This window comes from Heloderma suspectum, chromosome 3 (genome assembly GCF_057233095.1).
Source record: "Heloderma suspectum isolate Gila_16-S chromosome 3, 16-S_ref, whole genome shotgun sequence".
In the NCBI taxonomy this organism is placed as follows: domain Eukaryota; kingdom Metazoa; phylum Chordata; class Lepidosauria; order Squamata; family Helodermatidae; genus Heloderma; species Heloderma suspectum.
Genome location: NC_139460.1, coordinates 155,543,895 through 155,560,479, shown reverse-complemented (window position 1 = coordinate 155,560,479; position 16,585 = coordinate 155,543,895). Strand labels below are relative to the sequence as shown.

Sequence of the window (16,585 nt, the reverse complement as noted above, 5' to 3'; positions counted from 1 at the left end):
CAAATTTTGACATACTGCTATGGATCTACTGATATTTTGACACTGTACAAAGATGAGGGCTTTTTATATACCTATTTCAATGCCATCAATTGTAACATGAATGGTGTAGAGACCAACTGCTCCTGGAGTCCAGTTAGCACAGTAAGTACCATCATTGTTGACTCTTATCAACATGTTTTCACTGGGTCTAGAAAAAAAAAAGGATACTGAAATCACAACACTCCACCCACCACTTCAACATTAATGCAAGTCTTCAGCTTATGCTTAGAAATTCAGCACTATAGGGTGAAATACTGGAAACACAAAATCAAAGCAATACAGTACAATCTCCCCTGCAAATGCTATCCAAATGTTCTGGGTATCGCCACCTTTTTCCTCCTGGTGCATCTGCTTTGTGTTTGCCCCTGGTAGTTTCAGCTGGGATTCCAATCATTGTGCCACTCCATGCCTCCAACATTAGACTTGTTTTTCTCAAAACAACACCACCACCACCCCTCACCATGGGAAGCCGATTTTGAAATTAAGGGAAATTTCAAAAATGGTTTATGAAATGGCATGGAGGTTGCTGTTAAGAAGGTGACAAATCCCACCAGATTCATAGATGCCCCTGGACAAGCCTACTTAATAATCCTGGCCATCGTTCTGACAAAATGCAGACATTTAGAAAAAAAACTGTACAAAAATGCAAAGGTTATAATTCAAATGGAGGTGGAACCAACCACTGAGCTACAAAGTTTAATACAACTTTCCCCACATTTAAGGCAAATTAAATAAAACCGTGTTTTAGATTGTTTTGTCTTACATATAGTACTTTCTGAATCACGGATACCTGAACAGGTTTTTGATAAAATTACTATCCTACAGCAGAAATTACTATCCTACAACAGAAAGCCATATGCACACATGTAATCAATTCTTAAAATTGTATAGAAGATAATTTAAGATTTTTTATGTCTTACATTTTGTACAGAATTATTACCTCTTAGGTGTTGGTGAAGCAAAGCGTAACTCTTCGAAAGAATAATTTTCATATATCTATAAAGCAAAGAGCACATCAAACTGCATCTGTTGTAATACTAATTGCAATAGTTACAATCTGGTTCCTCAGCAGTAAAGTGTGGCAAGGAAAATCTGAAATAGATAAAATTGCTCCATCCCTGAAGGGATTATTCTGAACGGGAAAGGAGTTTATTGGACAACGACTGTCTTTATTTAACATGCGTCTGCACCTGAACTCTCATATAACTGGACCAGCCACTCTGGGATGAAGTGATACCTATTTTCTCCATCATACCTTGGCCTGTCTGTTGAGAATGTCAAGAAATACTGTCCAACTTTTAAAAAAATGTTTACAGAAGCAGAGGATGTGCCACAACCCACTTCAGTCAAGCGTCTGTCCTTCCAAACAGGACTAAAAATTTCCAGTCTTGAAATGAGGGCTGTATCAAGGACTGGCAGGGCAGGAGAGGGGGAGCACACAAGCACACATTCATACACCAACACACCATCTCCCATCCCAGTGATCCTGCAGCACAATCACTGTGATGGGGGAGCCAGCACTTTAAGGAAGGGGAGCTTTAACCTCACGCTGCATCCCAGCAATCCTGCAGCAAGATCACTGGGGTGGGGAGGCTGCAGGGCTTTCCTAGCTAGTGCCTGTGCTGAAAGAGAAGCCCTGCCCTTATTTCTGATCACTGATTGGAGATGAGAGGGTGATTTCCGTTGCTAGCGCTAGCTAGGAAAATCTTCAATCAGTGACTGAAGATAAGAGTGGACTTCCCTTCCTGGGAAAGTGACCAGGGTCCCACAGTTCTGTGGGCCACACCAGGAGTAGGCGAGTGCCTCATGAGGCCCGCAGGTTGTGCACCCCTGCTCTGGTTAATCTTGCACTTCCTCTTCCTCAGAGGATCAATATCTAAAAACGAATGACTTAAATAACAATTTACCTTCATCATTGTAATAGCAATATAGCGAGCTTCCTTCACTATCATTGGTTCATATGAAGCATCAAGTTTTGGGGAAGGAAGTCCTCCAAAGGTCATGTCAGTGCCAGAAGTAGCAGCACCTGCAGGACTGCCAGGTATACGTTGCAGTTTTTTTGCCTGTTCTTGCTGCAAACTGTTTTTTTTCTGGGAAACAGGAATTGCTTTAACTTCCACCTGATAAATTTCAATAAGAAAAGTGAGAATATAATTAAAGTCCTCAAAAATGGTCAGCAATATCCTAATATATCTGAGTTATTTTGGAAATATATGCTATTTTTCAAAATGCATTTTTATATCACCAGACGAAATTGACAGAAAATCTGTTTTCACTAACCTACCGAAAAGTCAGGAAAAACATGGTATGTTCACAGATTTGCACAGCTTCTAAATGTCACTTTTGAAATTTCATCAAGGAAGAGTTCAAGGATGATGTCCCCCAACAGAAAGTGAACCTTCACTGTATAGTCAACCCTCAAAAATATCCAACTAACTGTCAAGCAGAGGTGCAATAAACTAACATTGCTTCTTAAAGTTCTTATGCAAGGCATTATAATTTTTAAAAACACAGGAGCTGCAATGCTTTTTAAAAGGAAATTCCCGAACACCAAAATGGTTAAAACAAACACTCTAGATGTATATATTCTAGAACCACTGTTGATCACTATCTGAAGAGTGAATTAAGTTTCAATATGCTAGATGTGCTGCAAATTATACAAAGACTAAGCCGGGGGGGGGGGGGGGTGTCAGCCTTATATCAAGTAGTACTTTCCTAAGACAGCAATCCGATGGTCCCTGGGAAAGCATTCCAAGGACCACAGGATTGCATGGAAAAACCCTTCCGAGGTCAGACACGGCATTCCAACCTCAGAAAGGGGAACTGGTGATCTGACCACCCCCTGACCACCTTCAGCCTGGCAGGGCACAAGAATATTGGAAATGTTAGAAATCAGAGGGTTCCAAGCAGCGAAGGTGCAACCAATAGGTCTGCGCCCTAGGTCCTATACATTTATTTTTAAAAAATTCAAAATGCCACACTCTGGGCAGGGGGGGGAGGAATTCACAAGTTACATTATTAAAATACATCATCGGTAGTCCATCAGGTATTACCTTCATGTTAGGAACATGAACAACATCACCATACTGGTCTTTCGTCTGCACAGTAATAATAGTAGGCCAGCCACATCGGATGTCATCTTTATTCAGAATCAAGGATGTTTTCTGGGGATCTGCATATGAATCTGGTTGAAGCCATCTGAAATAGGAAGGATAAAATCATTAAGTTAACGTTTAAAATCCTCTATATCATCATGCTTTGTGAGAATACAATTTCAGAGAAGCATCTACAACCATTTTTGGAAAATATGTAAATTATATATCACAGAAGTCAAGATAAACCTATTAGGAACAGGAAAAGATCTTATGTTTTTACAACAGTTAACAAAGTACACTATTTTTATCTTTGCAACAAAGCCTTCTGTCCACATGTAGAGATAAAAACATTTGCTTAGATTTATATTTAGACTTTGTGCCATTTGTAATTTTTTTTAATTCTGAAGGACCAAAATGTCATGCTCTTTTCTGTACTTATTAAACGCTCCAAAGATAGATAAATGTAAATGGAAGGGGAATCACAAGTTTTTCAAAGCAGCTAACAGAGGATTCTAGAAAAAACTTTAGAAGCATAGTGTGTGCCTTATTTCTTTACTCAAAATGGAAGCACCTTAGCAGTGATGGGCATGGATATAAACTAGTCATTACAATACCTTGCAAGCCGTCCACCACTTGATCCTGGTACACAGGAAATGAAATCCTCCAAAAATGACTGTTCATTGCTTTGTACTTGCAGTGGGAGATTTCCTTCTAGTGCCTCCAAGATAGTTGGTGAATGAGACAATGCTAAGCCTTTACCCAGGATGCCCGAGTGAGATTTACAAACCTGGATAGGGTTGAGAAAATATGAACTATATCTAAACAAATTTACTGCCTTTTAAAAGAAGTTTGACTTCGGTAATAAATTCAATTACTACTTTTGGGAATACATTCAATTATTACCTTTTAAAACAAGATTACCTTTGGTAATAAATTTAATTATTTTTTAAATTTGCATCCAATTTATTAAAAGCCCCTAAAGTGATGAACATTTACAAAATACAATAATTACATTACAAAAATATAATTCCAAAAGACCCACCTGATGGGTCTTTGTTTACATGCACAAGAGAAAGACATAGGTTTAAATTCCTGTGCAACCATGAACAACCAACATCTTTCACCTAACATTATCTCACAGGGTTGAGGGGTCATAAACATATATGTTTTTTTCATTTATTATAAGACTTACGCAAACCAAATTAAACCATATTCCAACAGTTTTCCGTTTTGTGCCAACTAGCAAACCACCTTAAACTTTTATTTTGCAAGGACACTAGCAATTGTCTACCTGCAGAGCAGCCTCTTCCAGTATCTCAAGATCTTCTTCAAATTCATTACCTGTTTACAAACAGTAAATAAAGTCATGAAATCAAAATACAATTTAAAGCTTTAAATGGACCTTGATTTTTCCCCGTACCACCCCATGTGATGAATCAGGTAACTGACTCTTCCCTTAATCTTATTTCTCGAAGTCAGAAAACTCCTGAGTTTCCTGCCCCCTAGGTAACAGAACTCAGAAAGCTGTTCAAAACGGCTGGAATGAAAGGCTGAGTATTCTGGTGAAAAAACACTTGATACAATGTGAAGCCATATGCAAACTCACATGAATAAACCCAAGGGGCGGGGGAATATTATACAGGTAGAACTACTAGAAAACTAGAGGTCAGTCATTTTTCTCAGTCCTGCCAGGTCAAGACACAGAAAAAGGATAAACACCATTTAATAGAAATGCTTCACAGGATAGTATCTTCAGAAAAATATTGTGAGCTTATAATATGTTATAATCAAGAAAATTTACTATCAACCATATTGAAGTAATTGCCAAACTGTGTCTATTGGCCACAATCCACAGAACTGACAAACTGCTCCACATGCCAAGCAGGACTGTTGGCTCTCCCTCATCAAAACAGCAGCCCTGCATGCCACATGGGAAACCGCTACTGAAGCTTGGGAGAATCTCAAAAGCAGTTTGTGTTATGGCATCAGGAGCTGATATTTAATAAAACAAAAAATCCTGCTTAGTATGCACGAGCTCATGATTATGCTCTCTGGTTCGAGACAGCTATCTTTAACATCACATCCCCAACCCCTGCAAAAGCACATGTTGCACATGTTGCAAATGTTGTGCTGAATCCTACAACAAACAACAGTCTTTGAGAAAGAGATACATACCAATGGGAAGCGCCAGGTCTTTTTTCATCAAAGCAGCAGCACATGCTCCTCCTAGATTGGCCAACTCTTTCTCAAGCTGAATGATACCCTTAAAATAAATTAGACAGACAAGACTTTTTAATGTTATTTTAGGGGCTTAGCAAATTCCTTCATCTTCTCGATTTGATAACAAACTTAATAAACCCACTTAAATAAAAGTATGAACAATTATCAACTTTCACATTTCTAATTAGTCTGTATCTGGCCATGCAAGCATTCTGCAAGCAGCAGAACCATTTTCCGTAATTCACTATTGCCTCACTTTGGGAACATACAAGGAAGCTATGGCTAGAGCAGTGGCTGTGAAATGCAGACTGCGTGGCCTTGGAGCAACAGTGATTAGAGGCCCAGAAGCCTAATTCGGTGGCAAGTGTTGCATCTGATCCAGTGAGTAAATGAACTGGAGAAAAAACCTCGGCCTTGCCATCTAGGTGCTTGGGGACTACTACTCAGCCCAGAGGTTTTTTATGCTACAGGGTCCCTACAAGGTTTCATCTCCTCTCCCAAGTTGTTCAACATCTCCATGAAATGGTTGAGTGAGATTACCTGATGATTTGGAGTGAGGAACCGTGAGTACTCTGATGATGCCAAGTCCTTTTAAAAATCTGATTCAGGTAAAGCAGTGGAAGTTCTGAACTAGTGTCTGGAAACAATAATAGACTGGAGGAAGGCCAATAAAATGAAGCTCCATTCTGACAAAATGGAGTAACTGCTAGAAGGTGTGGTTCAACTGAGTGGTGAAGCGGGATGCCATCTCTTCTGGATGGCATTGCACTCCCCCTAAAGACTCAGGCTCTCAGTCTGGTGGTGCTGAAAGATCCAGCTTTTCACTGGAGGCCCAAGCAGATCCATCATGGCATGCCATGTCTAAAGCTAGTGCACCAGCTAAGACCTCTCCTGGACAAACATAGCTTGCTTATGGTTATTCCCCCTTTGGTAATCTCCAGATTAGATTGCTTGGAAAGTTAGTCCAAAATACAGCTAATAGCTACAAATGGTGGCTGGGGAAATACATCCTGCCGCTACTGTAGCAACTGGTTGCCAGTCCATTTTTGAGCACAATTTAAAATCCTAAGGCTTATCTTTAAATCCCTAAATGACTTGGGGGCTCAAGTACCTGAAGGACTGCCTCCTCCCACGTAAACCTGACCATATGCTTGAGAGATCTCCTTCAGGTGATCCTCTGCAGGTGATCCTGCATTTTCAGGAAAGTCCAAAGGTGACCAGAAAAGAGGACTTTTCCGTTATGGTCCCTTGTTTTTAGAATGCTCTCTCCAGGGAGGCTTGCCTGGTGTTCACTCTCATGTCTTCTTGGCACCAAGAGAAGACAATGTTATTCTCCCAGGCCTTTTGAAATATTATTAGAACTGGACTTATTGGTACTGATATGTTTTAGTATAATGGGTCTGTGACCACATAATAAAATGAACTGAACTGAATTACGTTTTTACTAGCTCTGCAATTTTAATGTTTTCATATATTATATATCATTATTTGCTAGCTGCTCTGGGAGTAGAATTACTGAAGGACGGAATGTAAAGTCTCAAACAAATTAAATTAGAATTTAAAGACCGAATCCTTTCACTTTCCAGCTGTGCTTGAAGATACATTATTGGTCTTCAACTGGTGGGTCAAAAATGACTTGGAAAGATGACTTATGCAAATAAATTAAAAGATATGTCCCCATTACGTGGTTTAATGCAGATAACCGGTATGAAAAGCGTGAAGACTACAGAGCTACAGGGGTAATTGATGAATATTTTTCCATAACACTGGCATACAAATAAAATGCTTTTAAAAGTCCAAAGATCTGTATTAACATCTAAGCATCAAACCCTTTGTGGTGATGAAATTGGGCTCACATTTATATACCTTGAAGGAAACATTAGAAAACAAACAAAATTATTTTTTCAGAACAATCCCACATATACGTATTTACAAAATGCTTAAGTTAAGATAGAACTAAAATGATACAGTTAATCTGCATTTAGGAAACTATGATTATTTTTTAAAAGGTGCCAGACTTAATTTTATCCTCACCTCATCAGGCCCTGGACTAAATTCATAGCCAATGGCAAAACACTTGAAACCATAGAAAGTAGCCTTTTCATCTTTCACATAGTCCGATGCAGTTTCTAGCGAGAAGAGTGCCTCATTACCTAAAATGGGCGACAAGTCACCCCTTAGTACAAATCAGTAATTTGTAAGCTTATTTATGCAAATTCCACATGCCATCTATTATCCACCATGTTCTTTCCTCAGTAATTAACCTCTACTCATCTGGAACAGAACCTGGTATTGGAACAAAGTATTAATGCCACACACTTCAAACCATGTGGTTCCTGACTAAAAGTAGAATTAACATCATTGCACCACAACACCCAATTTTCTTCTATGCAAAAGTAATTAAGCAACATGATTTTATAATCACTGAACCACTTAGCCATCAGCTGGATTTTGTCATTGCAATAAGAAGACATTGCTGCTTCCCAGCCTTTATATTTCAAATATTTATTCACTGAACAAATCAACGCCTTTCGAAACAAAACAAAACGAAGACACCATATACCATAATTTCATTTCTGAAAATTCCACCCTCATAAAGTCTACATAATTTTCATCTTGCTGGAGGCAGGGCATTTATTTTCTAAAACTACAGTTTGGGTCAATTTTGGCCAATGATTATACATTTTTAAAATTGTAGTTACCTGGCAGCACCAAGACCATAGTTGGCCACCCAGATGAGCCTGAAAATTTCTTCAGTTCTATCCATGAATTAAGATTTTCATGAACAGAAGTCTGCTTTGGTCCAAACCCTGAATTCTGGATGATTCGGGCAGGAATGAGCAAGCGAAGAACATCCTCTGATTGAGCAGTTCCACACTGAGCATCAAATTCTATTGTCATCCACCGGACACAGTCTGGAAAAGTCACCTGAGCAAAAGTTGGAAAAGTAAAATAAATGTCCTTTTCTCCTCTTTAACTGACATTCTGTTTGGCTGTGTTTACATTCACAATTGGGTTACGTTCGGTATCACGGTGAAGTTAATTTAACCAGCTCTGAGCAACAGTATCTAAAATGAAACCTTGTGAGGATTGGTGCAAGGACCACCACCAGCCATCCACAGCCTTAAGCTCCATTACCATGTAGAGGGTCACATGTTCCTCTTAAACCTTAACGCTGTACATAATTGGGTACGGATGGACATCCACTAACCCCAAAATGGTTAGTATGGTTGCTCTGTAACGGTCCAAGTTGTTCTATGCTCTTTTGGAGGGTTCTGTTCTTATTCTTGTTCCATGGCAAATTAAGATAAGAAACAAGCCCATTTTTACTCAGCTGTTTTAAAGAATCAGAACCAGCAGAGGCCTGCCGTGGAACTGCAGCTCTTTGGCAAAGCTCAGGAGTTAGATTTGGGTTCCTGCTGCTTTCACCAGTCAGTTTGAGGCCACCTTTGCTTCCTGTGTGACTTTTTAGTCATCACTGTAAGCCACTAGTTGTAAGGCCATGATTCTGCAGGAGACACTGCAGATACCTTCAAAAATCAGAATCCTGGTGCACATTTGGATTAGAAGTAGATTTGCTGCCAAAGTCTGAAGTGGGTGGGGGGCTGAACAGCAGATACATGCCTGCTATACACAGTCTTCATAACAACTACTCAACACAGTGAGATATTTTGACCAAAGTTATATTAAAATAATGCTCAGGGGGGAGTAGAAGACAAGCAAACTGCCTAGTCAAGAAAGAAAGCCACACTTCTGAACAACTATTTCATTCACCATCCTTACCAAGGCCTCACAATTTCATGTCACTGTCCTACTACCTTTTACTACCTACACTGGCTTGTCAACTTTGCTTCCTTGTTCCTTTATCACAATTGTTTCCAAATAGTTGAAAATTGAGAGAAAACACAAATATAAGTTACAAAAACATTTGAATAAGTTAAATAAATATATATTTCTGAATAATTTATTCTGAGGAAGAGTTTTGGATTTCTATGTCACAATTTATTTTTATATAAATATGTTTTCTCAAGAAGCACAGAGGTGGACAAATCCCCAGGTCTGCCTGAATACTTAGTTGACAAAAAGCTATGAGAAAGTACCCTAACCAGTTAGATCAGGTTACAGACACCAGTAACATCTATATTAGTACTTAGTATATTTTACAGTAATGATTGCTATATGTATTCAAATTAAAATTCCTCAGGCAAATAATATATTACTTGTTTATAGTATGAAGTAGCTACTGTTAAGGTATTTGCAGCATTTACTGGGTTTAAATATTCAAATACTGTCTTCTCTGCCCCTTTACACAGCACCTGAAGTAGCTCATAAAATAAATTAAAATGGTATGCTTTGCAACAGAATCCAACACTCAACAAAATGTTTAAGGATGGGTGAGCAGTTTGATGCAGACTTGTATGCAGAGCTTACCTTATAGTGAGTAACACATGCTGGCTTGTAGGGGTGCTCACATTCAATGACAGCATAGTGGCTAGAGGTAGTACAAGCAGAGAGCCCTTGTTCAGGTTGGTTTCCTGTGGTGCTGTCAGTAGACTGATTGGGGTTGAAGGCAGGAGGGGCATACTTCTGATTCAAAACTGCTACAGATGGAAGCAACTGCTGAACTAAGCCGAAAACCTCAACAGCAACCTGTAATGTGACAAAGGATATGTCCAAGTATTTGAAAAACGGAAAATACATCTTTAAAATACATGTCTGGAGATATATTACAGTGTTTTAATAGCCTTACACTCACATTAATGTAACTTAGCCCTTATATTTGATATAAAAATATGGGCATACTTCTAAGTAAATCTTATGACACTAATACTGAAATGTCAAGTTAAAGAAATGTGTTTCATCACCCAGGTAATCTAATATCTTTTCTATACAGTAGTACACAGACTTGGAACCTCTGTTCCTCTTTCCAGAGCATAGGAAATTACCTTATAAGACATCTCTAAGTAGACAAATTGAGTACAATATTCTTTGCTGAAACAAGTTGCTCATCTAAAGTTCTGGATATTTCAGTCCAGCTAACAACTAACTTAACCAGAATTGCCAACTGGATTCTTAACTAAAGCTGTAGGGCACCACTAAAACAAATGCAGCAGTTGACTTTTGACCTGGAAGCTTGATCATCCCTCACACGATGATCAAAAGATAAATGTGGTGATCCACAAAGTACAAGAAACCATACTGGATGTTCTCAAAGAGTTAGGTAGTCTAACCATTTCAAGGTAACCTCCTAGCATACTAGAATGTAAATACATCCCAGAGTTCCATGAGTAAACACAAAGGACATCCTTATATCTCACATTAGTTGTCTTGTAGTCTTAAAAAACTAAACGAATTGAGTTTTTGAGGAACCTACCTTGGGAACAGCTGCAGCCACAGGTCCTATATAGGCTATGATAAGAGGAAGGAGCATGGAAAAGAGACTGGAAGAGCTGAGTAGTTCCGGAATATCATCAGCTAACAAACCAACAAACAAACAAACTAACTCAGAGATCATTATAAAGACTGAGGTACTCTTCTAGAAAACACAAATAATTTTTCATTAGTCATTGAAATAGTTAAGACACAGTAGAACAATTAAGTTATTCATAAAGGGCATGGTTGAGCCAGGGTTAAATGTTTTATGTTCCGCTGATTACAATGGGAACTCTCCTCCACTGAAATTAACCACACTTAAACAACACTCAATTGTGACTGGGTCACGCCCTATGAATTTTAACCATGATTTAAGTTTTACACTATTTCCACATCTGTACTTAGAACCATAATTATTTTACCTAATATTATAATGCCTACATCACTTTATGTGGCAGACTATAGGCGTGTGTTCAGATGCTACTTTTCTGCCTGTACCTGTAAGGAGAAGGTCTAGACTAGAAGTTGCACAATCTTCCCTCCCTCTTCCCATGCATACAGAAGATAATGGGTTGTGTTTAAATATTCCTGGTTCAATCATTATATTGTATGCAGAGTGGGGTGGGCCGAGTCCTCTCCCCCTCTCAGTGCACACAGAGGTTTGCAGGGAGAACTGGTGTCGGACTGGATAAGATTTCACATTTATGAAATAAATATAAATAAATAAATAAATAAATAAATAAAATATCGAATCCATGAGACAAGGTAAAATATTTGGGTATCTGTTTCTAGTATAACTTTACATTGTCAATGTAACTATCCAATAGCATGCAACAGTTTTATAAAGTGAATGAAGATTTTAAGGGCAAACATTCACAGTACAGAAACTCACTATCAGAAATGAATCTTGAATAAAGGAAACATAGCCCTTCTTGCAACATATTCTTACCATCTACAGAAAGAGCCCTGTGTAAAAGGTCGTTAGCGGCTCGCACCACAGCACTCACGACAGAAAGTGCTCTGCTACAATTTTTATCTTCTTCATTGGCTTTACTTAGGAGCTGGGACTGTAGATCACCATCATACTCACTTCTGGAAAATGGAACAATTAAGCCACAACATTCATAGAAGTATTAAGTATCATATTTAAAAGCATCCGTCTTCCTATCCCTCTTATTTCAGGATTTGTTTTCTAAATCTTCACATCAGGCTATTAGTGATAGTTCTTCAGAAATTAGTAAAGCAACAGCTATTACAGAACACTTCTATCATGGAATACATTCATGTTTGCTTAGGCCTTATACTGTTTCCATATAAAATCAAACAAAATTCATGAAATTCAATGATACAATTCATACCTGTAATAAAGAATCTGTGGAATCTGCCCCCGTGTTTGATTTGTGCCATTACTGCTCAAACTACATGTACTGAAAGTAAATGTTACACTATCTGGACATTGGACAGTGGTCATTCCTCCATCTCCATTAGCTGTGCGACTCCCATAGTTCCTCAAACGGACCGCATATTTCACATTTTCCTTCAAATCAAAAGCCAGGAAAGCATGCAACATTAAACTAGTGTGCAATATTTTATTAATTATTTTTACATGCAAGACATCCTGAATGTTTTAAGGGCAGCATACACATTCTCAAAATATATAATTATTTGATTTATTTAAAATCACTGCCTGCAACATTCTTGTTCAAATAACATTTTTATTCAATTTAAGCCAATACACAATCATCTTCCTATTATACATGCTTTCTGCATAGTTACATGCAATACACTGGAGCGCTCTTCCTGAATGTATTTTTACCACTAACAACTCCTGCTATTATGCCTTAACATTTAAAATATTCTGAAATAAAAATAATACTAATAAAGGCTTTCAAAAATGCTAGATTTTAGAAAATGATCATCTTCGATAGAGCTGGGTATTCTCTTCTCAGTAAAAACATAATACAGAAATATTTTTTCAGATTCAGAAAATACATTGTTTTATTTACCTTCAGGGGAACAACTTTATCAAGTTTAATTTCAGCAATGTCACTTGGGGAGTCATCGGTAGTATAAGTTCCTTTAACCAACTCTAGAGATGTCCATCTATGAGAATGTGTTGAATCTCCTGTATGATCACTCTGAATTAAAAGAGCAAAGGTCAGTTTTTTAATGCGGTTATGTTAAAAAAAATCCTGATACATACCTGCACATGATCTCTGCTCCTCCAGCTCCACCTGCCGCTGCCCCCTCAAAGGTCTCCTGCTTCCTCAAATGTCTCTGCCATTTCTTGCTGCCCCATATGCTTGGAACTGACTCCCCAAAATACCTGTGCGGTGCCATTTCAATTCAATTCTCTCCTCAAAACTCACTTGTTCTGTGAAGTTATTGCCTCAACTCCTAGTCACCATGTCCTACTGTAACTTCATCTGTAATTTACCCTAAGCACATGTAACTGAAACTACAGCATATTGCTTTTCTGCTCACCCTTTCATTACAGAGAAAAAAAAAAGTGCCCTTGCTCTCGGCTTTCACATTTTATTTATTGGTTTGCAGAATTTCTACCCAGCTTTATCTTCAAAAGAAAACAAAGTGGCTAATTATTCCATAAAGCACCATGCACACAAATGATGCTAGATAAACAACAAAAGACGAGCGGGGGGGGCTGCTTGCATATGTGTTTTTTTTTAAAGCCGTTAAATTCATCAGAGTTCATGTTTGCCAGGGACCTACACACATTGGGCAGTATCCCACTGTGCATTGGAGAAATCAGCATGCCAGCTAACACGATTGGCATTGCGCTAGCGTATTTTACATTTGCATTTAGTAGTAGTAATTTACTTTAGCAGCTGGGTCCCGTTAGATACTGCCCATTGAGCCCAACATGTGTAGCTTTATCTGCAGGAACAGGACACTCTTTTCTGCATTTCTGAAGTTGGGGCCTCCACACATCAGCCTCTAGATAGTTAAGCCCTTATGAAAATGTGAAGTCCAGTGTGGAAATAGGAAGCAAGAGCAAGGCAGGTGTACCATGGTAAGGCTGGCTTAATCCTGATCTCACAATACAAGTAGGGAATGAGAATGAATATCTGCACAGATCTAAGGATCAAAGGCAATTCAGTTGCACATTCACCAATCTCCCAATCTTTCCTAACTTGCCACCTAAATATAAGGAATAAATCTATAAACAAAGCATGATGCTCTGCTTTGTATCCCCCAGTCACAGCAGTAATGCTATAATTGCCATGTCACAACCAAAGTATTAACTTTTAAACATTTCTATTACATTTCTGGCCTAGCTTAAAGTAAAGGTAAAGGTGTCCCCAACCAGTCATGTCCGACTCTAGGGTGTGGTGCTCATCTCCATTTCTAAGCCGAAGAGCCAGTGCTGTCCGAAGACGCTTCCGTGGTCACGTGGCCGGCATGACCGAACACCGAGGTGCACGGAACGCTGTTACCTTTCCCGCCGAGGCAGTACCTATTTATCTACTTGCAATTTCTTGCTTTCAAACTGCTAGGTTGGCAGAAGCTGGGACTGAAGACGGGAGCTCACTCTGTCACAGAGCACTTGGGTCTTGAACTGCTAGGTTGGCAGAAGCTGGGACTGAAGACGGGAGCTCACTCCGTCACAGAGCACTTGGGTCTCGAACTGCTGTCCTGCCGACCTTCCGGTCTGCAGTTCAGCATCTTAACCACTAAGCCACCGCGGCCCTCTGGCCTAGCTTACTGGCCTTCAACTAGTGGGGCCATGGCCAACTTAAGGTGAGTACCCTTACTTCCCTGTCCCACACAGTTTTTGAAAGAGAAATATAACGATGGGGGCAGGGAGAGAAGAAAGGGGAGCACTCTCTACAGTATAAATGTAAACCACTTTTTAAAGTTAGATTAAGTGTCATGGCTCCCTCAAAAAATCCTTCAAATTGTAGGTTACTGCAGGTACTAAGACTACTGCTAGGGATCTCTAGCCCTGTTCCCATTCCCCCATCCCCACGTCTGACATAATTACAACAGATATGCATTAAATCTGAACAGCATTTCATTGTTTCAAGTGGGCCTAGGTCTCCAAAGGTTGAATACTAGTGGCCTAGACTATTGGACAAAGGTAAAAGGAGCATAAGAATCCACATGGTAGTTCAAATAGTTTTATGTGGATTTTTTTGGTAGCAGCGAAGGCAACATCACTGCTGAACTGTGTAGGCTTTTCATGAACAATTGTGGTTATTCACAATTTTTATGCACAATGATACATACATCATCAACTAGGACTTCCAGTTCATATTCATGAATTCCTCCTCCTCCGTACACAGAGAATCCTACAACAATTACTCCAGATTTATCCACAGAGAAACAAATTGCATCAGGGGACCCATTCCCAGTATTCCAGCTTCTTCCTTGGCTTGTTTTTGTGAATCGATTTGGGCTTGATTTGACAGAATGCAGAGAGTTGAGTCCATCAGTCTGCAAAGAAGCAAACAGAAATTAGAATAGAATGAAGATTTTGCTTCGAATGCAACTTACATGAATGGAATTATCCAATAATGCCCTTCCATTAGTAAACTATTCCATTATCTGTGAACTTATTTGGTTACCCATCCCTACAAAAAACCATGAAAGCAACTAGAAACCCCCCATTTAAATATGCTCTGGGACAATACACCAGGCAAAATGAACCATAAGCTTAAGATCATCTGCACTATTTCCAGAAAAATAAAAAAATAATTCAAACATCATTAAAGAAAAATATCTGAATTTAATATGGGTATATTAATTGCCTTACTGTAGTGTTATCTTATCATGCACTGACAAGGAATACGGCGCTGTAATTATGTTAATGAATTAGCCACATTACCTCTGAACCCAGTGCAGAAGCTGTGAGCTCACTCACAATACTTGCAAGTAATCCACAGGTATTAGAAACCAGATGTGCAGAGAATAGTTCATTTTCACGTCTAAGGCTGTTTCTTACTGGCAACACAACAATAACCAGCATCTTCTCAAGCACTTCACGAAAGCTTGTCATCCCTGAGATATTTTCTTCACTCTGTATAATGGATTGGAAGATTAGAAGTAAGCTGCTCACATAAAATTACCTGTAAAGTAACAGAACTTGGGCTGATTCACACATGCATTTAAAATCACTTGATTTTAAATTTGAACTTCTAAACCATTGAAAAGTGCTGTGTTTCAGGTCATATTAAAACTCTGAGCCAAGTATGGCATGTGTTGGCCACTTTATGTAATAGAATCATCACTTGATACTGCAGTCAGCACATGAGATGAAAAGGTTTTTGTGAATTCATCCATATCTACAAGAAAGTGATACTCTAAAAACCTCAATAGGTTATGAATGTTAAGCAGAGGTTGGATGGCCACCTATTGGTGCTGTAGAAGTGGATTTTCTGCATCAGCAGGAGACTGGGCCTAGATGATCCTTGAGGTCCCTTCCGACTCTATGATTCTAAGATCAAAGAAATACGCCGTAATGCAATGTAAAAATTACCACCACATTAGAAAGATACACGCTGGGCTGTGGAATATTTATCTGGACTGTAAATCTGTAGCTTCACTTTTTAGCCGATTAAGCTGATGTTTAATCTATGAACTAAAGCTTTCTTCTCCAACTTCCTACAGATCCTCCCATTTTCTAATGTTCAACTGTCTAATACGCCATTATGTGTATTAAATTTATAAACTGATTGCTATACATTAACAAAAGAATGTTTTTGAGATCTGGCATTTAACCACCAGTTGTAAAAGGATTACGTGGCTATATTAATAATCCTGTGCTGTATTTGCTTTCAAATATGCAAAACAAATAACATGTTGAATGAAATACACAGGTCATAGATTGCAAACTGCAA

The 16,585-nt window shown here is 38.8% G+C and overlaps 1 protein-coding gene across 20 annotated transcripts in view; it reads right to left on the bottom strand.

The window, feature by feature from the left end:
* Positions 1-16,585, bottom strand: part of MYCBP2 (MYC binding protein 2) — a 198,523-nt gene that overhangs the window by 82,817 nt on the left and 99,121 nt on the right. For 19 of the 20 annotated variants that reach the window (XR_014789262.1, XR_014789263.1, XM_084844798.1 and 16 more), the window contains 16 exons: positions 15,574-15,765; positions 14,976-15,182; positions 12,734-12,865; positions 12,086-12,264; positions 11,677-11,819; positions 10,729-10,829; positions 9,786-10,004; positions 8,057-8,282; positions 7,389-7,507; positions 5,310-5,397; positions 4,426-4,475; positions 3,749-3,921; positions 3,093-3,237; positions 1,947-2,159; positions 980-1,035; positions 72-187 (listed from right to left, as the gene is read on the bottom strand). Coding sequence is in view for 18 of the 20 variants with exons in the window: in XM_084844798.1 (XP_084700924.1) it covers positions 72-187; positions 980-1,035; positions 1,947-2,159; positions 3,093-3,237; positions 3,749-3,921; positions 4,426-4,475; positions 5,310-5,397; positions 7,389-7,507; positions 8,057-8,282; positions 9,786-10,004; positions 10,729-10,829; positions 11,677-11,819; positions 12,086-12,264; positions 12,734-12,865; positions 14,976-15,182; positions 15,574-15,765 (2,359 nt within the window). In the remaining 2 variants the exon portion in view is untranslated. The remainder of the gene's footprint in view (positions 1-71; positions 188-979; positions 1,036-1,946; positions 2,160-3,092; positions 3,238-3,748; positions 3,922-4,425; positions 4,476-5,309; positions 5,398-7,388; positions 7,508-8,056; positions 8,283-9,785; positions 10,005-10,728; positions 10,830-11,676; positions 11,820-12,085; positions 12,265-12,733; positions 12,866-14,975; positions 15,183-15,573; positions 15,766-16,585) is intronic. The other variant, XM_084844782.1, reaches the window with a different exon arrangement.